Source organism: Sorex araneus, chromosome 2 (genome assembly GCF_027595985.1).
Source record: "Sorex araneus isolate mSorAra2 chromosome 2, mSorAra2.pri, whole genome shotgun sequence".
Classification (NCBI taxonomy): Eukaryota; Metazoa; Chordata; class Mammalia; order Eulipotyphla; family Soricidae; genus Sorex; species Sorex araneus.
Window position 1 is genome coordinate 280016412 of NC_073303.1, and position 23568 is coordinate 280039979.

At 47.4% G+C, this 23568-nt stretch overlaps 1 protein-coding gene across 2 annotated transcripts in view; it reads right to left on the reverse strand.

The window, feature by feature from the left end:
- Window positions 1–23568, reverse strand: part of EPHB1 (EPH receptor B1) — a 390176-nt gene that overhangs the window by 77267 nt on the left and 289341 nt on the right. For both annotated transcript variants that reach the window (XM_055127967.1, XM_055127966.1), the window contains 4 exons: window positions 12068–12192; window positions 5803–5965; window positions 2254–2362; window positions 1415–1479 (listed from right to left, as the gene is read on the reverse strand). In XM_055127967.1, coding sequence (XP_054983942.1) covers window positions 1415–1479; window positions 2254–2362; window positions 5803–5965; window positions 12068–12192 — 462 coding nt within the window. The remainder of the gene's footprint in view (window positions 1–1414; window positions 1480–2253; window positions 2363–5802; window positions 5966–12067; window positions 12193–23568) is intronic.

Genomic DNA, 23568 nt, shown 5'->3' on the forward strand with positions numbered 1-23568 from the left:
CTGCCAGGCCTGATCCCTGAGCTCAGAGCCAGTAGTGAGTCCTGAACATTGCCGGGGGTGACCCCGAAACAAATGACAACAACAAAAATATTCAAAAGCCATCTGTAAATTTTGTGATGAGGGACAGAATCTGGGCACAGGAAAGGGAGAAGGTCCAGTGGGCGATTCTCTTGGTTCATGGAGAGGTCCAGGGTGGTGGGGGTGGTTGGGGGAGGGGGGCGGAAGGAGGCCGGTAAAACAGGGTTCCAGAAAGGGGCTGTTATCTGCAGTGGTGCTGGCAGCAGGGTGACCTCAGTGCCTCAGAGTCATTTCTGCACCCACACATCCCTCCTAGCAATGGCTTCGAAGATGCAGCCCCACGGCTGTGGGGATTATTATAAGCCCTCAGCAGATTCTCGATCCTGGTCCAAAAATTCCTGGTCTCCAGAAGGGCTGAGCCAGCCCTGGTCTGGCTGGAACACAAGATCATCCCTGGAGAAGCTGCTGGGGTCTCCCACATATCAGCTTCCTGCCTCGGTGACTGGGGCAGAGAGAGGTCAGAGCTCCAGGTGGGGTCCCAGGGACTGCACCCCTGTTTGTTCCCCATGTTCACTGCTGAGCAGAGTGCAAGATGGGGATTTGAGGAGCTGAAGCTTACAGAAGAGTGACAGCATCGCATATGGGATGGGGACAGATTTGGGAGGGCATCTGTGGAATTCAAAAGGAGTCTGACACAGCACAGGCCTGCTGCAAGCCCACCAGGTCTGGAGGCAGGAGGGTCCCATTGACCTCTGCACTGCTGTGATCACACAGACAAAAGAATAAGTCTAACATAGGGCCTTCTGTGGGAGGAGAAACTTTGATTATAATACTATTACATCTAGCTATGTTTTAATTTTAAGGGAGAGTTGAATAATGAGTGAGAAAACTTTTAAAGGCACTTCTTAAAAGAAAACACTTGGGAGATATCCCAAGACTTTGGCCTCTTGGGCTCTGCTATCTTTTTAATTCTCTACATTCATGTTCTCTGGCTTATCTATGAATTTGGTTAACACATTCCCCAGCCGCTCAATTGGATAAGATAAGGCAGAAGATGTTAATAGAGAACCCTCCATCTTTCCCCACTGAGTCTGATTTCAGGATTCATTGACTTGCGAAACCCAATCTTTTCCCTGCACTCTGTGTCCTATATGGGCTTATCATTGCAGTAGATAATCTCCCCTGCAGGGTGTCCAAGGAGAGCCCACAGCGGGCAGACACCAGCAGGCAGCCCGCCATTCCCTCTAGACCTGCAGAGAGAGAGGGGGGGGGTGACCTTCAGGGCCTTGGAGAGAGCGGGGTGCTCAACACTGGGCTGGTCAGTCTCCTGGGAGCCGCCTGCAGTGGAGAGCTGTTCTCCTGCCTGGGTCCAGCAGCGTGGCTGCGCTCCACTCACCTCGGCCCGTGCTGTAGTGCTGGAGCTTATCGCTGTAAACTGCCTCTTTGCTGTAGGCCCGTTTCCTGTGGATAAAAGTAAGAGGAACATGCTCATCGGGGGTGCACATCCACCCCTCAGCTTTGGGGGGCCTCTGCCCAGGCCTCTTGTCCTGAAGCAACACCCCAGGCTTCCCTTGGGATGAGGAGAGAGACTTGCTGACTTGAGCATCCTCTGTGGGTATGTTTTCAATCAAGCCCTTTCTGGGCTAGGCAGGAAGGACACCAGGGCCCACTGGAGCTTCAGGTCCTGCCCAGCATGGGACGGAACCTCTGAAGATGCCCACCAGCTCCCAGTGGTACTGCTGCCAGGTGCAGACCTGGGTGAACGACCAAAGCTGGCAGCAACTTATTAAAAATTCACAAGGCCTTCAGGGCCAGCCCTCATGCAGTGACCCTGAGTTCATTTTTCCTCCTGCTCTCTCCTGGTGAGGGCCTTGGCTATATAACGGGTGGTCAGGCTGTGAGTGACACAGGGCTGGACTCCCATGGGTCAAATGCAATTTTATAACTCTCATTCAGTTTGGGAAGGGGTGCGGGGGTGGGGGCAGGGGCTTGAAGTCCCAGTTCAAAGGAAGCCTGAGGTGGATGAGGCTATTTCTCCATCACCTTGCGCAGTTTTGACCAAGGCCCTGAGCAAGGCACTGTGAAAATAAGGAACTCGAGGAATTCTAGGCTGCCTGTGGATGGAGGTGAAGAGATGGCTGAGTGTGCCTGTCAGGTGTGGCCTGGGCAGGGCTGCAGGCAGACAGAGCTTCCCGGGCCCAGGAGAGCAGGTGGGGGTGGGGGCAGGGGGCCTACCTGCTGCAGACGATGGAGATGGCCACCAAGGACACCACAAACACGACCCCGGCCGCAGCCGAGCCAGCAATCAGGGGCAACTGCTCCCTCAGCTCAGACTTGTAATCATCTGGGTGAGAAAGAGGCATTAGTGTCTGTCCTGTCCATCCCGTGTGTCCGGCTGGCACTCAGTGCCCGGTAGCCTGTGTGCTTTTATATGCACAGGAGCTATGCTTCTGAACTGCAAGCCCGTCTGAAGAGGTATCTTTTGGTCACAAACAAGCACAACCACCCAAAGCGAATGACAACACTCGGCAGAAACAAAACTGCACACCGGAATCTCAGAATTATAAACCGATGACAGTCATTCATTCCTGGAGGTGACTCTCATACACATCCCCCATTTGGAAAATCTCTCAAAGGACTGTCAGCCTTGCTGAGAGGGAGTCGAATGGGGCCCAGGATTGGGAGTTGAAAACCACCTTAAAGCATCTTTTAAAACACAAAGGGGTGGAAATGCAGCTAAGCTGGAAGGGCCGTGGAGCAGACTTCTCCTGGCACCGAGCAGAGCAGAGGGAGAAGAAACATCCTGGATAGTCCCCGGCATTAGGAGTCTTTCTGCAGATGGACAGGACCACAGTTCTGCGGATGGGGAGCTCGTGGCCAGCAGCACCCAGAGCTGGACAGTCTGCCTCACGGTGTCTGATCCCTCACGGCATTCCTATGAGCATATCCACAACGTTGGACCCAGAATTCACTCTCACATGGCTGACTCCTTTGTTAAGATTTCTTCTTAACTGAATTTCTTTTAACTTCTCTGTTTAGATTTCTTTTTAACTAAACCATGGCGCAGATTTCAGGGTGTCCCAGATACTGATTCTCTAGACCCATACAAACCACCAGGCACTGCTGCTCATCGTTAAAATAGTGGAAATTCTTTCAACTAATAGTAAGAACCTATTATGTAATGATCAGGACCTAGATCAAGGAGTTCAGGCTCTTTTTAGCGGTCTGTATAATTTAGGTGGTCAGGTACAGCAAATTAAAATATGAGATAATTCAATGAGATTTCAGATAAATAAGAATAATGCCTTAGAATATACATGCCCGGAATACTGCCACTCAGAAAGTGGTGCTAATGCATTCTTTGTTAACCCAAACTCAACTAGCCATCAATAGCTTACCGGGTGACCCTAATGAAAAAGATCCCCTGGAATATCCGAGTCCAACTGTGAAATGTGACTATCAAAAGTGTTTGTATTGCGGCTGAGTGATAGTACAGTGAATAAGGAGCTTGTCTTGCACTCCCCAGAACCCCACATGTCCCCCAAATCTGCTAGGATTGATTCCTGAGTGCAAAATCTGGAGCAAGCCCTGGGCACTGCTAGGTATGGCAAAAAATAAAAACAGTGAATGTATTTGACCTGTCACTTGAATTATACCCTAGGAGGAGGAGCAGGGTGTCCACTTCTATGAACACTCTGACTCATTCTTGCATTCCCTGGTGTAGGTTAGGATGTGTCCTTGGTCTCTGTGGGTGCAGATGGAGACTTCTGGAGGGAGATCAGCACGTCACCCTTCTTTTGCAAAATCCACTTCAAGGATTTCAGGTACCCTCAGCTGGGCATCTTTTGCAAAATATGTTTCCAAAAATTAATTAGGGGGAAAATGCCCCAAACCACCAGGAGGAGTCCCTCATGACATTTTTATTCATTAAAAACTTCATGCAGCAATGTGACCTCCAGTCTTGAAAACAGATTCCCACAGAGTAGGAAGTGTCAAGAACAGCATCCGTCTTTGAAAGTTTCTCCACCAGAGAGCCTGCTTGCCAAATACCGGGGAACTTACAGATCACCTGGGGTGCCTGGGAAGTGTGTAGTGACTCGGCTTTACAGAGAGTTTGAGACAGCTTAGCAGCTAAGACAAAGATTAACAGGCTGCAGCTAAGAGCACCAGGGCTCACAATGACCTGTGTGTCTTGCTGAGGTCACCGCTGAAGCGCACTCATAGCCTGGGCAGGATTGCAGAAGGCTTTCCCACCACTCTACTGCTCTCAGGGACCCCCTTTGCCCTCACCTTGGGGTGATGTCTGCAGCCTGGAACAGAATCATTTCTGACTTGCGAGCCTCAGCCATTAAGATAAATACTCCCACTTCTGGCCACTAACCAGAACTCTCTTACATCCACCCCCTCGGGTTTACAAAACTTAACTGCCAAATGTAAAAGGAATAGCCTTCTTGGGAGAAATCTGTTACTTCTAGATTTGTCTAGCATAATTGCCAGGAGAGCAGTGCTCAGAACGTTCTGAGTTTGGGGCTTTTAATCCTGTGTACTTCCTGATGTCAAAGAGCCCGTAAATCTAGGTGGTGAGTGAAGTGCAAAGAGAGGGACCAAGTCTTTACGGGAAAGTAGGCAGACAGCATTACTCATCCAGAAGAGAACCCACCTCCTGCCCCAGCTCTGTCTCAAATACGAGGAAAAAATCACTTGAGACCAACACAGACACCCACTCCAGTCCTATAAAGGTGCAACAGCTCCCAGAAAAGGCTTGGGAACCCTTCTGGAAAGTGGAAAGTAGGTCTCCTACTTTCCAGGTAGGAGAAACTGATCCCCACACAGTCCTCATCATGCTGGGTGTCCGCTGGGCGCGCTGACTTCCTTACAATTTTCACCAGTAAATAGAGGATATGGTTTTAGATGAAATCATCTGATTTGCAAATGCTCCTAATACATTTTAAATTGCTTTAAAAATAATGAGGATCAATATTATAATACCCCAAGCCCATCCCATGCTCAGTGGGAGGGAGCTGGCCTCCCATAAAATAGTCTTTAAGGAAGTACTGTTTGGTCTACAATTCCAGTAATAAAGGAGATGGGAAAGACTTTCCACAGAGTCTGGGGAGATACTGTGATTTAGAAACCTATCAGGAAACAGCTAATAACAGTAAAAATACTGTAGACAAGGAGGTAAATGATGGACAGATACATGGACATGTACAGACACACTCACTCTCCCATGCCCTGTGCTCAGGCTCCAGGGAAACTGGATTCTCAACACTTAATCAAAAAGGTAATCTCAGAGGGCTGGGGGAGATTATTATATCACAAAAACAGTCAACCCGCCAGCTGTAAATGTTTCTGAGGACAGTTTGGGGAAAAAAAAACAGCAGCCAGGTCTGAATATACCTGAGCAGGACCTACATCAGAGCAGATGAGAAGCTGCTTCGAGTATTCTGAGATGGGTGCACAGGCGAGCTGCACCCCAATCTTGTTCTCTTCTGTTCTTTTTCTGGAGACCTCAATTTATATTAGGCTGTGAGGAAGCCCTCAAAAACAGTGCAGTGCTGTGCGAATAGGGCTCCAAACATCATACTCATCGTACAGCACGGCCTCATCACATGCATCCTTCACAAGCAAGCTCAGCCACTGTTCGAGAGACATGCCAGACTGCAGGCATGCCTGCCCCGTGAGCTGCAGAATCTCGCTGGAATCCAGTCAGCGTGGGCATTGTGGTGTCCAGCCTCTCCTCTCCCTACTTGCCTGCCTGGCCCCACATCCTGGGTGCCTTACCATCCGTCAGGGTCTGGAAGCACATCTTGCCACTGAACTTGCCATAGCCAGCCACGGTGCGGGCGCGCACCTGCACCACATACACCATGCCTGGTCGCAGGCCATCGATCCGTGCCGTGTTGGTCTGGCTTCTGGCCATGGAGGAGTTGAACTCATTGTGTTCCTGAAAGAGCAAGGGAAGGACTCAGCAACTGACTCCAAGAGCTGCATCCCAGCCTGCACCCTTGAGTACCAGGCCCGTCAGAACTCAATTCTGCAGTCACCAGAAGTTATCCCAGCTGAGAACCATCTATCTCTCTGATGGGGACAGACTGCCCTGGGCCAAGGGAAAGGAGAATCTGGACCACAGGTGGCTATGCCCTGAGAGAGGGTCTGATTCCCAGGAGGCCTTTTCTTCTTGCCCCCTCAGGGTTCCGAAGTAGAAAATCAAAGCATCCCCTTGGACTGGTGCAACAGTACAGTGGGTAAGCTGCTTGCCTTGCATACAGTCTACCCAGGTTTAATCTCTGGCACTCCATATGGTCCCTTGAGTAACCCCAAGAGTGATCCCTGAGCACAGAGCCAGAAACAAGCCTTGAGCACCACTGAGTGTAGCCCAAAAAGCAAGAGAGAGACAAAGAGAGAGATCTGACTTACTTTAAAAATAGGTTCATCTAAATACAAAACTCCTAAGTCTTGGCTTATAGGACCCTTATAATAAAGTCAATTCCAATCTCTCATGACATCCTAAATCATCACCTTACTTAAAGGACTGGGAATGCCTCCTCCAGGGCATTCCCAGTCCTTTAAGCATATATCATCTCTCCTCCCCACAAGGCCCATTTCGGACCACCTCATCCAGGAATGCCTCTCACCTCTCCACCCCATGAACTCTGTCATTACAGGATTGTCATTACACTTGGTCTCTAACACTCTCTTTGTGTTTATCAGGGGGACTGTGGAACATCTCCAGGTATACAGGAACGAGTCAATCTGGGTCTGCAATCATCTATACCCTGAATTCTAGAGCAAAATCAGTGGAAATAAAGAGTTGTGTCAAGGCACAATCCCATGTGAAGTCGTGGGGTATGGTGATAGTCTGAGCAAAGGGGCTTCTTAGATAGTGCAATAAATGATAGATAAGCTGATGACCAGAGGTCTGGAAGTTATCATTATTCAAGTCCCAAGAAGAGCTGGGAAGTTGATTCAGAACCAAAGGGGATGACAAGAAGTAACCAACCTGCAATCAGGTAGTAGCCTACTTGGCAAAAGCAAAGAGAGCTTGCAGTGCACCCACCCACTCAGTCAGTTTTATGCCACTCTACCCTAGGCTGGTGCTATCCACAGGCTGCAGGTATCAGAGCAGGCTCTCTCCCGCAGGATTGTGAAATCTTGTGGGGAAAACCAGAAAAAAAAATAGTCGATGACTGAGGAACTTGGCTGAGGGTAACACAGGGGGCTCTAAGGCAACTGCAGAGGGTCACTCAGCCCTGTGGATGAAGAGGGAAAGAGTTCCCAGAGAGGTGGCATGAGCTCTGCCATGAAAGAAGAAGAAAACTAGTCACCTGGACAAAAGAATAGAATTGCATCTCTCTGAGGAGAGAATCAAACATGCAAATGCAAGACGTAAAGAGATGTTCTGGAGCTTATCCATAGCAGGGAGGGAGTGGGAGAGTGGGTCTTTGTGGACCACAGGGATGAAGCCAATTTGAAGAGGCACTGGAAGTTACAGAGAGGCCCCTGCACATGCTGATGGCAGGAGCAGCCAGTGCCCGCCAGTCCCTCACTACCATCTGAGGAACAAGCCGGTGGTTTCCTACCACATCAGCCCAGTCAGGGCTGACCAGTCTAGAAGGGATGCCAGCCAGGACTTTGGTCACTAGCATCTCAATACTCTGGAGGCAGGAGCCTGGAGTGATGAAAACCACCTTCATGAACTGAGAATTTGGACAAAAATCCTAGGTCCTGCTGGGTCTGACAGAGGTAAGTCCTGCTGGGAGCAACGTGCATTTGGAGCCTCTTGGACAGTGGTGTTTTGGTACATTGGTGAACAAATGGTGAGGCCCAAATTCAAACCCATCGTCACTTGAAAGCCCAAATACCTTCATAAAAAAATGACAATGAAAAGGAGGGACAGTCCTAGAACCCCACAAACCCATCCAACCACTTCAGCAAGAGAGTATGAGGGGGAAAGCAAGGGTGCCACGTTTCTGGCCACTTGGGAGAATTGGATGTGCCTGTGGGAGAGGAAGGCAGAAGCTTCTAGGCCCTTTGCCCCCCAGCCCCAGCCTGTAGCACAAGCCTTGTCCTGGTAGTGTTCCATGCTTCCTGCCAAATGAAGGAAAAAACAGCACATGTCGGTCCAGCCGCGCCAAGCCATCGACAGAGCACAGGCGGTGCCAAGGCCTGAGAAAATGATCCTAAATTGTGAAGGGTAGAAATTCCCAAGGCCTATGCCAGCCCACTGGAGCTGAGACAGTTATGAAGAGCGAGTGCACTTCTAAACACTTCATCATTCAGACAGCCCAGAGCAGATGTAGATGCTCCTCCCATGGTTTGCCTACAAGCGCTGACACCAGGAGTGAAAAGTGCTACAAGACAGTAAACAAGGGGGGATGATGAATGGAAGCATATTAAGATGGGGAGGGAGATGAACATGGGGGAGGCTTGGGCGTGTCATCAGCGTGATGGCATCTGAGCTCTCTATTAATGAGCTGGGGGGTCGGGGGGAGGAGAAGGCCTCATTGATTCTCAGCACCAAGCTGAAAGGGAAAGGGGTTCCTGGCATAAGCCAGGAGGAGACACAAGGAGAGCTTTTAGGGGTTGGAAAACTAGTCTAGAGTCAATCATTTACTCTTTTTTTTTTGGTACAGAGAGTAGTACTGGAACTCAGCCATGTCCACCTAGCCAAATCGCCAAAACTTTAGTCTAGAGCCAATCATCTTTTTATTTATTCATTTATTTATTTATTTATTTGGACACCCAGCTCCATAGTATTGGAACCGAGTAGTATTGGAACCCAGCTCCATCCACGTTGTCATATTCCTATGGCTGCTTCCCAGCTCCCAAGGGGGCGCTCAGTAGCTGGGATACAGACTAGTAGTTTAGCCATGAGCCTAAACTACTTAGTGTCTGATTCTCTGCAGCAAAATATTATCTCTAGGCTGGTTTAGTAGTGACACAGGATGGAGAAATGATGAATTCTGTTTCTTTTAATTGAATCCAGGATATCTACTGGGCTGAGTTCTACTGATGATTACACTTAGGGAAGACCAGGAATATAGTGAGCAGGGGGGCGGGGTGGTGGCAGGGCAATCTGGTCGCAGGGATTTTGATTTCAAATTAAGATAGCATCTCTTGTTTCAGGGGCTACTCATTTTGCATCCTTACCGACCACATAATTGCATCCAGTCCCATATGGAGTTCAGAAGTTTCCACCATTGAAACATAATAACAATGTCTCTAATTCTGGTTCTGTGTCTTCTGTGGTCACGGGTAAGTCACTTAACATTTCTGTGATTCAGTTCCATCATTTATAAATTGGTTATACCTGACTTTCAACTGTCTTTCTTTGATTTCATTTAGGGGTTAGAGTTAATAAATCTGTGACTGCCTGGCATGTCACAGGACTCAATACAGGATGCATTATGACCATTATGATTCTTATTTCAAAATGCCCTCACGGGGTAATGCCCTTTTCTTTAGTCACATTAGAAATGGTCAAGGTGATGCCCTCCATTCTGGAGTTACCCATATCCAAGCTTATGGGGTGTGTAATTTCTCTCCCTTTACTTTATGAGACTCTATTTCTCTCTCCTCTCTCTCTCTCTCTCCTCTCACTTACTAAATAAAACTATTTACTTTGCTGAAACGGAGAAAGACGTGTTGAAGGCACTGTAAAATATGTGAGAACCAAGCATATTATAAGTAAAGGAAAGTTCCATGGTAATTTACTAAATGGTAATCAATGCTTTGGCAAAGAATCTTCCGCATTCCCAAGGAAAGCCTGCTGTCCTCTGGAGTCGGGGCAATCATATGCTTCACTGACATGCAGAAGCTGCCTCAGGCATTGAGCTGCTATGCATGTGTGTCTGTTAATAATTAGTATAAATTACCAAGAAATAGGGAAATGGCCTGAAATGGGAGAATAAGCTTCCATTATAGCATCCAAAGTTGAGGTTAATTGCAGTTTTACCAGGGAGGGAGTTGCATATAAAGAGAAAAACAGTCGAGGAACTTACATGTGGGTTGAAGCATAGAGTCAAGGACGCAGATGGGATGGTTTCCTTCCTGAGTCTCTTACTTCACCCTTCACCCTGCTCTAGCAGTGACTGTTCTCACTGTGGATGAGGAAGGCAGGTGACAGCCATGTCCTCAGTCTTTAGTTTCTTGTGCATCATTTCTTTACCCAAGGGAGAGATAAAAATATTTCCTACTCTGTTGTTATGGGGGAGGAAGCAGATAATGTTTATGATGCCTCTGGGCTTGGTATGGGCAATCTATGGAGACCTATTAATTTTCTGGAATGAGAAACGAGGTTCAAGAGCAAGTATATGTGTGAGAAGGAGGGTTGGGTTGGTCCCTTACTGGTTGTCGACTCTGAAGTTGCCAACATGATGCTTCATGGAACTGTTAAGTTTGGTGATGAAATGGGACATTGGCAACATTGCCTTCAACAGGTCCAAACAGAGCAGCCCAGAAAACTGGAAAGTCAACATTTGCTTTATTAACTGATAAAACTTACCTAGCAAATAAGGGTCTCCAATTCAAAAAATAACTGCTTATAAATCCAGATGGTTTAAATTACCCCCAATTCACTGAATTATCTGAATCAACTGTCCACAAAAGCCAATATTCTCTAAATAGACTAGAAAACTGCTCCACCTCATTGTGCTTGCCGGTTCAGCTTTAATGATCAAAGGGCATACCTCCTCATGGACTGGTGATGATCCAGCCGGCCCTCCACTTTTAGGGGGTAAATTGCTACCATTTTACAAATGTGACCCTAACTTGCTAAGCCATTTGACCGTGACTACATGGCTAATTAGTTATAGAAGGCACTAGAAGCTTGGCTCTTGATTCCCAAGGCAGTCATGTTTGGGAATTTAGCCGTTCCACTTGGAGGGTTTCAGGCTCTAACCTTGATCCTCTTCTTCTTTCCTCTGGTTCACAAAATGGTCTAGCCCATGCCCAGGACTTTCATGCCATCTATATACTGACAACTTCTAAGTTCCAAGTTCTCAGCCTGCTCTCTACTGAACTCCAGGTGTGCACAGTCAGCTCCCTGTCCCACACCATCACTTGCTGCCTCAGAGGCATTTAAACACAGAACTGAACTACTGATTGTTCCCTCACCCCAAAAATGCTTGACCCATGAAAATGCTCCTCTTAATCAAGGCAGGGTGGGGGTGGGGTTGCACATACTTCTAGTGGGTCAGGCCCAACCCTCCCAATCTGAAATTCAATCCAAGGGGAACACTGCTGACTTAATCTTTAATTTATGTACCTGGAAATCTGCCATATTTCACCAACCCTCTGCTTCTACTCCAATTCAGCCTGCCATCATCTTTGGCTTTAGATAATTGGAACATTGCAAGCCCATTTTCAGCAATAGAGCCTAAATGATACTTTCAAAAATATAAGTTACATTTTGTCTCTATTCTAGCCTAATCCAGCTATGGGCACTCATCACACTTAGTTTTTTTTAAAGTGAAGCCTTCTCAGTTCCCCTCCTTCCTCTCTCTTGTCCACAACTTCCCCATTGCTAGTAGAATTCCCACCATCTGGGAATGCTTCCTTTGACAACAAATGTAATCATGATATTGCCCCAGGTCCTTTGCACAGGATGTTGCCTCTCTGTCACCAGAAGTCTTTTCACAATAACTTTATCTCCTCCAGGTCTTTGCCTAGAACTTTCGCTCCCTAAAAGGTGTACCTATAGCTTCCTATTTAGCTCTTCAAGCTGCTCTTCCCTCTCCTGATTCCAGTCACTCAGCTTTGCCTTTTCTTTTCCCCTTTGTATTACTCACTTTTTAACAATCTATCTGTTATTGGTTTATTATGTTGTCTCCTTTATTTTGCTAGAAAGTAAGCCTCTCCAGTGTAGGTTTTATTTTGTTTTGGTCATTAATATTTCCTGAACAATACCTGCCAAGTAATAGGCACCCCATAAAAATTTGCTTAACAAATAAATAAATATACCTTGGTGACCTCAATTGGCCACCAACCACAGATAACCCAGTCTTGGTCTCTGAGTCTTGCGAGCCCACAGGCAAGGCTAGCTCACCTTCTCATAGTACCGGATCTCATAGTCCAGGATGATGCCGTTGGGCTGCTCTGGCTGTGGCCATGACAGGGTGATGCTCCTCATGGTGGCACTGACCTGGTGCATGATGGGTACCGTGGAGGGAGCTGTGGAGAGAGGAAGAGGCAGAGCAGATGAACAGAATCCCAGTTCGACGAGAAGCATGGTCTCTCTGAGGCGCAGGAAGCGAACTGTTATCACATTTGAACCGTGGCTCTCCTTTCCCACCAGCTGGTTTGCAGAAAGAATGGAGCTCAGCTCACTAAGGGCATGATGTGGGAAAGAAGAACATGTGAGGCCAGGGCTAGGAAGGACACAGTGTTTCCATGGGCAGAGAGGACAAAGTCTTGACCAAAACACGGGTCGTTGGAGGGGGAACAGGAGATAATTCAGGAGGAAGAACCAGGGCAAGTCTAGGCTTCAGAGGCAGGACAAGAGGAGCAACATAACAGCTTAAAGCAGGCACTGAAGCAATTCCAGTCAGGCGGTTTTATAGGCTGAGCCATCAGAGAAGAGAACCTGCAGACAAGGGATGACAGCAAGAAAGCAGAAAAGAACATTCTGGCAATCATCTCTTTGACTGCAGTAGGAATTCGCTGCACTTCAAAAGGAAGAGAGGAAGCGTGTCTGAGAGAGACAAGAACTCAGAGCCATACCACCAGAGCCCTTTCAGATTTCTGTCACCATTTTCCAAATGAGGACACTGCAATAAAGAGCTCACAGATACAAATGAAGAAACGATACATAAACCAGACATTTGGAAACAGATCATTCCAAAAGTCTGTGAAGGGCTTCCGAAATCTCTGTTTGGAAATAATGTTATTTATTTCCCAATTCACCATTTTTCACAGGGTGTGAGTAAAATGAAAACAGTCTGGAAATAATAAATGAGGGCTGTCTTTCTCGGGAAGAGCAGGGTAATGGATGAGGCTTGAGTCCGAGCTCGGCAACGAGCTATTCCTGGCCCTTCTGTGGGAGGAAGGTCATTTCCTCACACTGGCTCCACTTTACAGGGTCCTCTGGGGACCGGGCCTGCCTGACATTCCCTCTCTTTCATTCAAGAGAGCAAGAAGAGAGAGAAACAAATCTCATTCAAGAGAGCAGATGCCTCTCCAGGACCCGAAATTACAGAGTAGACCCCGGATCAGAGGGGAGCTGCCATTCCTACTAGCTGGGGAAGCCCCAGTAGGCACTGGCCCTGGGTGGGGGTGAGTGGGTGCCAACAGACTGTGGAATCTTTCAGATCAGTCACAGGATCTTTCAGGATCCTGTGGGAGTACAGGATCCTGAAAGACTGTCCTGGGGGAGGAAAATTGCCATGAGGTTTTAGAGTCCAAATGTCCCTGTGTCTCGGCTATTTTCTTAGAGACCTTATAAGGGTCATACAAATACCAGTGGAGACTTACCCAGGGACCCTGAGCTCTGCCCTGCTACCTGTCACCCTATTCATACAGAACTTGCTTCCTGTAGGGCAGCTCTCTTTGTGCCAACAACAGCGTGGGGCAGGAAGACACAGCATATCTATTCCCGACTCTGGGTTTGGACAATGTTGGCACCAGCAACTCATGGGCCTTCCCGTTGCTTCCCTGAGAGAGAACATTAGTCCTCCACTCTTGCCGCAAGTGGTCTTCCTCCCTCCACCTTGGGGAGCCTGCCTGCCTGCCCGGGGGTCTCCCTCTCTGCCCTGTCTGCAAGCTTCCATCTCATCTCCTCACCTATTTCTGGCACGTCTAATCCCATCAAGGAGGACCTGAATGAAAACAGTCCTGAAGCTTCCTGTCACTTCCTGCCTGTAGCATTCTCAGCCAGGCCATGCTGTGTCCCCAGAGCCACCACCAGTGCCCCCAGGTGCCTCTGCTCTGCATTAGGGAGCTCTTGTCAAAAGCGTGTCTCTATCTGTCTTCTTTCCCTGTCTCATAACTGGAGTAATATAAAGTGTTCCCTCTTCCATATGATAGCTTGTCAAATAGCTAAAGAAACTAGTTAAGTCTCCCCTGAGTTTCTCTTGCCTATAAAAAAGAAGGCCAGATATGAGGAACATTTCTCCCATGATACGCTGCCACATGCAATGGCGGCTTTCCAGTGGGGATCATGTTATCTAAATCTCTCCTTAGACATCAGGCCCAAGGCTGAACCCAATCTTCTCGCTGCTGTTTGAGCAGCAAAAAATGAGAGTTCAACTAATATCTACTGTTAGATCTGTGCACAGTACATCTATTAATGTAACCATTAGCCATTGGCTCAAAACATGCTCCTGCTAGTAAATTCATAAGACACACTAAAAAAAATCACTAAAAAAAACTCTGCCAGCTTTCCCATGGTATGCTCCTCAGAGCTTTCATCTTAGAGATGGCTTTTGATTTTTTTTCTGTAAGGATATGCATGTGACTCTTTGCCTTCATGGTAAGTTTAGATGATTATTCTAGAAAGTTGAAATAATTTTTGATCCTGAGTTAAGCCGTCAGTGCATCTTCTCTTTCTCCCAACTTAGATTATGGTGTTGATGAATGAATGAATGAATGAATGAATGAATGAATGAATGAATGAATGAATGAAACAAGTATAGAGTGTCTGCCATGTGCCACTTATTGTTCTCAGTCCTAGAGATTTAACAGTGAACAAGAGGAAATGCCCTCATAGAGCTTACCTTCTAATGGGAGGGTGCTGAGACTTGACATCATGTTAACAAGCCTCAGTAGCACAGGGGACACAGAGACAGAGGAGAAGTGGCACATAAGGTCATGGTGGAGCAGGTGGCAGGAGGAGACTGAGGCTCTGAACTGTGTGGTTAGCATGGCTTCCCTTAAGTGGATGTGGAAGTACAGAACTGAAGGAAGGGAGGGATAATCCATGTGGGGACTTGAGAGATGAATTGTTGGAGAGGAACAACCCAAAGTGTAGGTTCTGGGAGCAGCCGAGAATTTCAGGCAACAAAGAGCAGTGGAACCAGGCGGAGACAGGAAATGAGGATCCAGGAATAGGGAGTGAGTGATCCCATGTGATTCACTTTGAGAGTATCACCCTCTGTTGTGTTGTGAGTGGCAGCTGACACCAAGTCAAAGCTGAAAGGCTGATCCCAAGTCCTATAGTACACCAGCTGCAAGATCATGGTTCCTTGGTCAAGAGAAGCAGTGCTGGAGCTGTGAGGGTGAGCAGAGGAGTCAGATTCTGCAGCTACAGCAACTATGTCCATGGATGTGAGGTGTGAAAGAAACAGAGGGTCACAATGACTGACTTGGGTGATGGGAAGAGGAGGCTACTATGCACTGATCTCAGGGAAGTAATTTGAGAGGTAAGCGCGAGACTTTGAAATGTCTAAGAGTCCTGGAGTAGACATGAGGCAGCAGATCAATGGATAGGAGCCCAGACGGGAGATTAAAATCTGAAGTCATCAGTATTTCAAATATACTAAAAACAGCATAAATGACAGAGACAAGAGGATGAGAACAGAATATATATTTTAAGATGTAGGAGATGAGAGGAGAATTCCAGGGCCCTGAGAAAGATAGAGAAGACAGCTCAGACTGCTCTGCCACGACAGGTGAAATGACACTCTGGCCAGCAGCATAGAGACCAAGCCACAGGCTGGTTGGGGAAGTGCCTACAGCATCACCACCTTTTCTAAGACCTGTTGCGGAGCTGTGGTCAGTGATGAGACTTCAAAGACAGGAAAGACATTTTCAGGAAAATCCCAGTGGCGCCCCAAGAAGGGTGGTGGATGGTAACCCAATAATCCTGCTTTTTCCCAACTCACATAGCACACAACTAAAACTGTCCTTCCAAATATCTGGGGAAATATGAGTGATTGAACTTGTTTATGTCATTCAGGTTTTCAGGACCCTTTTGCCTAGAGTGCTAAAGTTTCATGGTTAGATTTTAGAAAAATGAATCTTAATGGCCTGAGCCATTGACTTGAGCCAATGGACTTGATTTTGCTGTTTTTCCCCTCTAGTCAATCACAAGAAAGCCATTGTTCAAAACTCAATTGTTGTGCCATACCTGAGGCCCGCATCCTAATAACTGGGTATAAAAGATAAGCAAAGAAAGTCACAGTCCTGTCCTGAAGGTATGAAGTCTAGTTGGGGCCAGATGGTAACAAAACAGCACAGGTCAGAGGATCCAGAGGCAAAGGGGACCCAAACTGCACAGAGCAGAAGGGCCCAGTTGAACAGATGGTAAGACCAGCTCCCGCCCTTTCCTTGCAATCCATCAGCAGCACACTGAGCTGTAGAAGCTGCCAGAAGGTGAAGGCCACCACTGGCTGCATTCCTCTTGGTCACAGGCCCCAGAGAACACGTTTATCCCAACACAGGCTGCTCACGGTGGCTTCCATTTTAACTGATATGGGATTTAGCACTGGGGAAAGGGAATTGGAACTGTTTCCTCTCCCTGAAACTCAGGGGCAGCTTATGTTTGATGCTCTGCCAACAGAGAGTACCTTCAGGGACCAATTTGAGGTTTCCCTTTTCCAAGTGTAAAGGCTTCCTTTTGATCTAGTGTTTTATAGGCTATCAACCTTCAGATAAAACAACAAATAAAAATGAGCTCAGGTATCCACTCAAACCCCAACTTCCAGCAAAACTAACGCAGATTAAGGATAGAGGAATAGAACAATCAATAAGTCCTTATAGCCCCCCTGAATTGTCTGGTTTATAAAGTTAGTCCAGGCCTGTGGTATTTTCTCCATCTACCTGCATTTGAGGATAAAGGTGTTCTTTATTTAAGACTTCTGAGTCTCTTCCATGAAATTAAATACTCTCTATAGAGAAAGAATGAAAATATAGACTTGTTCAAATTATTAACATTTAGTAAAGAAACAAATATGTATCTCTCTTTAGAAAAGTAGGGATAAAGACTTCATTTAGAGACTAGGTTACAAGGAGGTAGTAAAGACTTGAGTAAGATGTGTTCAGTCAAAGAGGACCAACAATACCAAGAAACTCAAACATCATCAAATTGCCCTATAACTCTCAGTGAAATGAAGATTCAACAGGAAGCTGAATAGGAGAACAAAATAGGCAACAAAAAGCATCATGTTGGAACACAGGAAAATCAGCCAAGACCTAACCGACTAAGAATCAGCAGAATCTACAGCCAGTAAGAGGACCATTACCCATGTCAAAACAGAAAGACCAACTTCCATGGTCAAGGGGTTTGGGGATGGAGAAAAGACAAAGACAGACCTAGTGAGTGAGTTTTTTCTCTCTTTATCTGCCAAGGAAGACTTCAGGGAGCTTCTACTCCCAAATTGCTTTTGAAGCAAACAGATCCAAGCTAGTATATCATATCTAGCAGAGAAAGTGTACAGAATGTTCTTGCCTGAACTGACAAATGAGATGTGGATAAATTGTAGGAACAGAGAAGCCCAGCTGGATGTTATGAAAGAATCACAGGTGATATGGGACAAATATCATCCCCCACTGCTCACAGGTCACTGCCAAGAGCATACAGGATTGTTACAGGTCAGCCAGGAGCAGACCATCCACTGTCAAGGCCACCAGAGGAAAGGGGTGCAGTCTCAGGATACTTGGCTGGGAACAGGAGAGAGTGGGAACCAGTTCCAGAAGTAAAGAGCTCCAACATAGACCCTGAGTGTAAGGAGCAGAGGCTCATGGTTCAGTTCAGGGTACCCTGGACACTTTTCTGGGTATTTAGGACAAACCCAGTCCCTTAAATTCAGTCCCCTATTCAACTGTGTTCAAAGTGTTCCTCTTGGGTGTTTTATTTTCCTTATCTTGTCAGTGCCTTTGCCCAACAAGAAAGGAGCTTATATTCAACTACATGAGAATCAGTGGGCCTCCTTTCTGAGGACAATTGCTAAATTCTAATGCCTTATCTCAGCTTATTAAATATTACTTCCTAATGTCTTCATTGATTTCTGTGCCATGATAATTCTTTCAGCAGTCTTAACCATAATCCATTTTGGGATATAGTAAACAATAGAACAGTTTACTATATTGAAATACTTTAAAACATCAAAAGTGATTCTAAGTAAATTTGAAGGAAAACCACAGCAAAATACCAATTCAATGGGAAGTCAATCTATTGGAATAAACTATTTGAATATGTTAAAATTCTAAGAGTCTAGGATTCCAGAATTCAACCAATGGTATTTAGAGGAAACAAAAGAACTATCTCTGTGGGCAGAGATCATACAAGACAACCTGTATGATCTGTGCCCCACCTCGACAACTCTGGATGTTGGGGTACAGTCACGGGTGAGTTCCCCATCCCTTAAGCTCTAGGTAATAGCACTTGTCAGTTTCTGTGAAGTCTCTCCAGTTAGAAAGATTTTTCTATCTTACCTTTCCAAATAGGGCTGGAGTGATAGCGGGTAGGGCATTTATTTGCCTTGTACGTGGCCAACTCATGTTCGATTCCTTTGAGTATCCCACCCATATGGCAGAGCCTGGTAAGCTACCCGTGGCATATTCAATATGCCAAAAACAGTAACAACAAGTCTCACATTAGAGACATTACTGGTACCTGCTTGAGCAAATCGATGAGCTACAGTATGACAGTGATTCAGTGATACCTTTCCAAGTGTAGATCACCTACTCACAGGAGATAGGGGACATCTGCCTTCCCACAATGTAGTTAAAATTTTGTCCAGTCTGGGGGAGTTTTCCCCAGCCCTTCTTCTTGGTATGCAGAGGAAAGTCTCATAAAGTACGGCTGCCCCAGCCTGAATGAGGTGCATTCCAAGACAGTAGCTCTTTTTACCATTCTGAACGTTGCTTTCTCTAAAACAAATATGTACTGGCTGATGAGCATTTGGAGAGTTTGCACATTTTGTCTATTGTGGGCACACTGCTAAGAACATCCACATACAGTTTCCATGCGGATCTATGTTTGCATTTCTTTCAGGTTACTACCTGGCTGTGGAATTGCAGGGTCACATGGGAATGTAAGCCAACTGCTTCTATTCCTTCTAGAACAGTATTCCCCAGTGAATTCATTTTTGGTCTAACCATCTACAAATACACCATAGACTAGTGGCTTCCCACTGCAGTCCATAATAAAAGGTAATGGAGCTTAACACAGAGGCTTCCAATATTGAGGTGAAGGATCAGGGCCAGTTTGCAGGGCAAAATGGTTAAAAACCATCACCATACACCCCTGTTGTGAGGGCAACAAAGTTGAGTAAAAAAAAAAATCAGGGGTACAGAGTTGTACCCTATGGCATAGGACCAGGCATATGCATACCCTCTGGCACTGCAGAAAGAGGTGAGTGTTTAGACTGACAGTGCTATCCTGCCTCTATGTGTGAACGTGAACAAAGGTTGATCTCTTGGGCATGAGGCCAGAGAACCAGTACAGCAGGTAAGATATTTGCCTTACACATGGTATCCAGAATCCCTTTGTGGCCCCCCCCCCAAGCATCCCCAGGAGAGATTCCTGAGAGCAGAGCCAAGAGTGGTTCTGAGTATGTTCCTTCCCAAAAATAAATGAAAAACCAAGAGACATGCTAGGGTCTCAAGTTCTTCAGCTGTTAAACACAATTGTTCATCTTAACGCTCTAAGTTTTTCAAATGTTCTGAGAATGTCCCCTAGGCCATTCATTGCTCCTTCCCACTAGCTTCTACTAGCCCACTAGTTCTAACCTGAGGACCTAGCACCTAAGTCACATTCACCCCTAAGTCACATTCAGGGTCCCCACTAGTTGCACATGCAAATCATTTCTTGAGCCTAGTTCTCCAAGTATCTATGGAAAGCAGCACCAGTGACCAGAGCATTTATTTGATGAATTTTCTGAAGAGATGAATAAATGCACAGGCCAAGGTAGAGTGGACGTGATGGGTAAGGAGGACTTGGATTTGGGTGGAGGTAACAGTGGGGTTCCCTGGGGAGTTGGTGTGGTAGTTGCTCTAGAAGAAAGATAATTTCCCTGAGGCATCTCCTGATGACCTGAAATTTATCTGGGATCCAATCTAGGAACTAAATGTTGGGATGCCTCTTCCATGAGGACAGGAGACCTTGTAACCGGGGGTGATGAGCCATCGCCCACCCTTGTGATGGTGTAACTCAGCCCAAGAAGTCATGGCCATTCTCTTGACCCTACTTCCTCCTGTTCCAGCTACCCAGATCTCCTCACCCCAGAATTCTGCCCCAGTCTGCTCCACCTCAGGGCCTTTTCACTTCAAACTACATATTCTACAACTTGATTCGTCTTTGGAAGCCTGAGTACTCCTGCTCCTCTGATATGCTCAAACCTTCAGTGTCTCCAGGTGAAGAATGTTCCGCAATGGGACAATGGTTAATGTGGTATCCAGTTGTCCCACTTCCCATGCTTATAGAGCTTCAGCTTTGGGATCCCGGCCTTGTAAGGCCATTTACTCTGGTCACTTCTCTTCCTAACCCACCAGAGTTCCCAGACACAAAATAAGCACTCAGCGTCCAGCTGTGATTATCCTAGACCGCATCCACCAATGTCCCTCCCCTCCTCCTGCTCAATCTCCCACTTCAATAACCCCCTGAGGTGGAGACTGACAGTACCATGTCTTGGCTTCTGGGAACTCATCTTGGCTCCTTATCAATGGAATAAACTTGTAGGGCACAGGATCTGCTTTGAACCTCCTCCCACTGTTTTCACACTTAGCAGAGGTCCCCGGAGAGCTTGCCCTACTTGCCTGCAATGAAGCTTTCTTCCCTTTTCTCAAATCATCAGAAACAAGAGGGGATAGAAAATAGTGATGTTGAGCCTAATGTGCATGGTGACATGCAACAGAGAAATGGGTGAGAGGTGATGAGGCAGAGCTGCAAATCCTTCTGCCTCTGAGGAAGAAGGTAGAGGAGGACGAGGAGACTGTCCCAGCAGAGTAGGGATAGGAAAGATCCTACAGGGGTGCCCTGGGTCTCCTGGCTCACCTGGACGCTGCATGTGAAGTGATACCTTAATGCTGCTTTTCTCTCCCCTCCTGAAGTTATGGTCTCTTCTCAGTCGAAAGTTTTCTTTGCAACTCAATTCCCCAACTGAATAAGACAGAGGCACTTGGAGTGACTCAAATGTGGGAGTCACAGTGTCCTGGAGACTGGAAATGGAGTTCACAGATGGGGATCCAAAGATGCTGGCAGCCTCAGAAGTCCCCACAAGCCTCAGATTGAGAGGCAAGAGTTCCTAGGTCCTGAAACTGAGTGCGAGGAGCTGGCAGTGGAGGCATGAAACAGAACCTTGCAGGGGGACCCGCAAATCCACATTGTTTTGGGGTTTGGGGATATTATTGTGGTCTCCCACACAACTGCACAAGGAATCCGGGGGTCACTGTAGCAATACAGGCTAATCAGACTGGTGCGCCAAGACCTGGCCACAGTGGTGATGGCAGGGGACATGTGTACTGCCCCAAGTCTGTATTTTATTTCATTATTGTTTGGGGGCCACAACCTGTGGCACTCAGAGCTACTCCCAGCTCTGTGCTCAGAGATCACTCCTAAAGGGGCTTGGGGGACCATATGCAGTGACAGGGATTGAACCTAGATCAGCCACAAGCAAGGCAAGCATCCTTCTTATAGGCCTCCCAAATCTGTATTTAAACATCAGTGAATGACTCTAAGGACAAAGAGCAATTTGCATATAACAAACTATGCAAGTAAGTGTGAATGGGCTGAAAGGACTGTTTCCTCCAAGATTCTCTGCCAGGAGGTGACTTTGTTGAAAAGGTACTGCTGAGATAACAGGTCCTCCCTCTGTTGATGAAAACCCGTCTCATTGCACAAATATGCTTGCATTTTACATTAGGAAGCCTGACTCATTAAATATTTTCGGTGCAGTAACGCTTCTGGTCAAAGTAGATTAAACAAATAAGCAATTAGCTTGGAGGCTGGCTAGGAATACAAAAGCAGAATTAATTATTTTTCTAATTGTTTTTTCCTATTGTGGACACTGGCAGCTTTGCATTGGCTCGAGTTCTGCCTTGAGATGACCTTGACACCCCCCTCCTGGATCCCTCTCTTTTCCCAGCAGTCGGGGACAGAGATTTCCCAGTGGCTTTTGGCTTGGTGGGCCTGTAGGAGCTTGGCTGAGACTCATCCCAGGCTTCGTGAAGTAGAAGTGGGAAGAAAATGAGGGTTTCTGCACTGGGGTGAGCAACCCCGCTGCCCCATAGCAGACGGCTCTTCCCTGATCACCCACCAAGGAGTTCCAAGTCGGGGGAGGTGGCGTGGGTGACAGGTGAGTTTGGGAGTTGCTCCCAGGATATAGATTTATAGCAGTGGCCCTTGTTTCTGATTTTAACTCTAACGTGTGCATGTGTGTGTGTGTGAGGGGGTGTCTTTATTTAGGGTTATCCCCTAATTCTCTAAATGTGCTCCTGGATCAGCTTCACCCTGGAACCGGTCAGACATAAAAGAATCTTGGGCCAAGCAGCGGCTTGCATATTTGAGGCGCTGAGTTTGATCCCTTGCACCGCCAAAGGAAAAGAGGATCTCAAGAGCCTTACCCAAGGCTACTGATTCAGAGCTGGGGGCGGGGAGGCAGCGATTGGGGTTTCAGAGCTTCCATAAAGGTCTGGTTCTGATGTACACTCACTCACATTTGAGAAAGACTCCACCCCTCCCCCTCACCGCCATCCCCAGCCATCAGAACGTCAGTGTCTGAAAGGACCCCCGAGAATATTCTATTTTCTGGCGACTTTGACTACTCATAGACACGAGTACTGAGGATCACGGGGAAGTTCTTCCCTGGGCCCACAACAGCTAGAGCAGGGCGGGAAACAGCCAGACCTGTCCGCCCTCCCCTCACCACTCTCAGGAACCCGGAGTCCCTGCAGGCTCACACCACTCCTGACCTCTGAACCCGCTCTCCGCACAGATGGCGCATGCAGCGGCTAGAGGCACCATGGCAGGGTCTACAACCAGGTCATCCTTGGCTCCTCCTTTCTGGGGAGGGACAGGCGGGCCACCAGGCAAGGGACTTAACTGGCAGGACAGCAGAGTAAGCACTGAGGTCTGGGACAGTGGGGGCTGGCAGGAATAATGTGGGAGCACTCATCACTGGGCCTGTGCTAGCAGGTGCTCCAGCTGCCGTGAAGGTGACCCACCAGGATGCAGGGGGGCAGCTGCGGTGCAGGACCCAGCTCCACCGCCCCCCAGACCTGTCAGCCTCTGCAGAGCAGCTTGGGGTTGGTCACAGAGGCCACTCACTAGACACACAGGGTCCAGAGAGCCACAGCTTTTACCTCCACACTCACATGGGGGCCCCATCTCAAATGGGGGACCCACCATCTCAGGCTGCTCCCCCTGCCACCTGATCCACAGGACATGAGTCTATAGCCAGGGACAGGGTCGGGCTTGGAGCACTTTGTCTTCATGTCCTGATGCACCCAGCTCAGAGTCCCTCTTGGTACCCTTCCACATCAGCCAGTTCTGGGCCTCCTGACACACATCAGCTTCCTCCCCTCCCCTCAGACCACTCCCTCCTGGGCCTCCAAAAGGGAGGCCACTCATACCCACTGCCTCCTCCCCTGGCAAGTTCTTCTCCCCCTCTC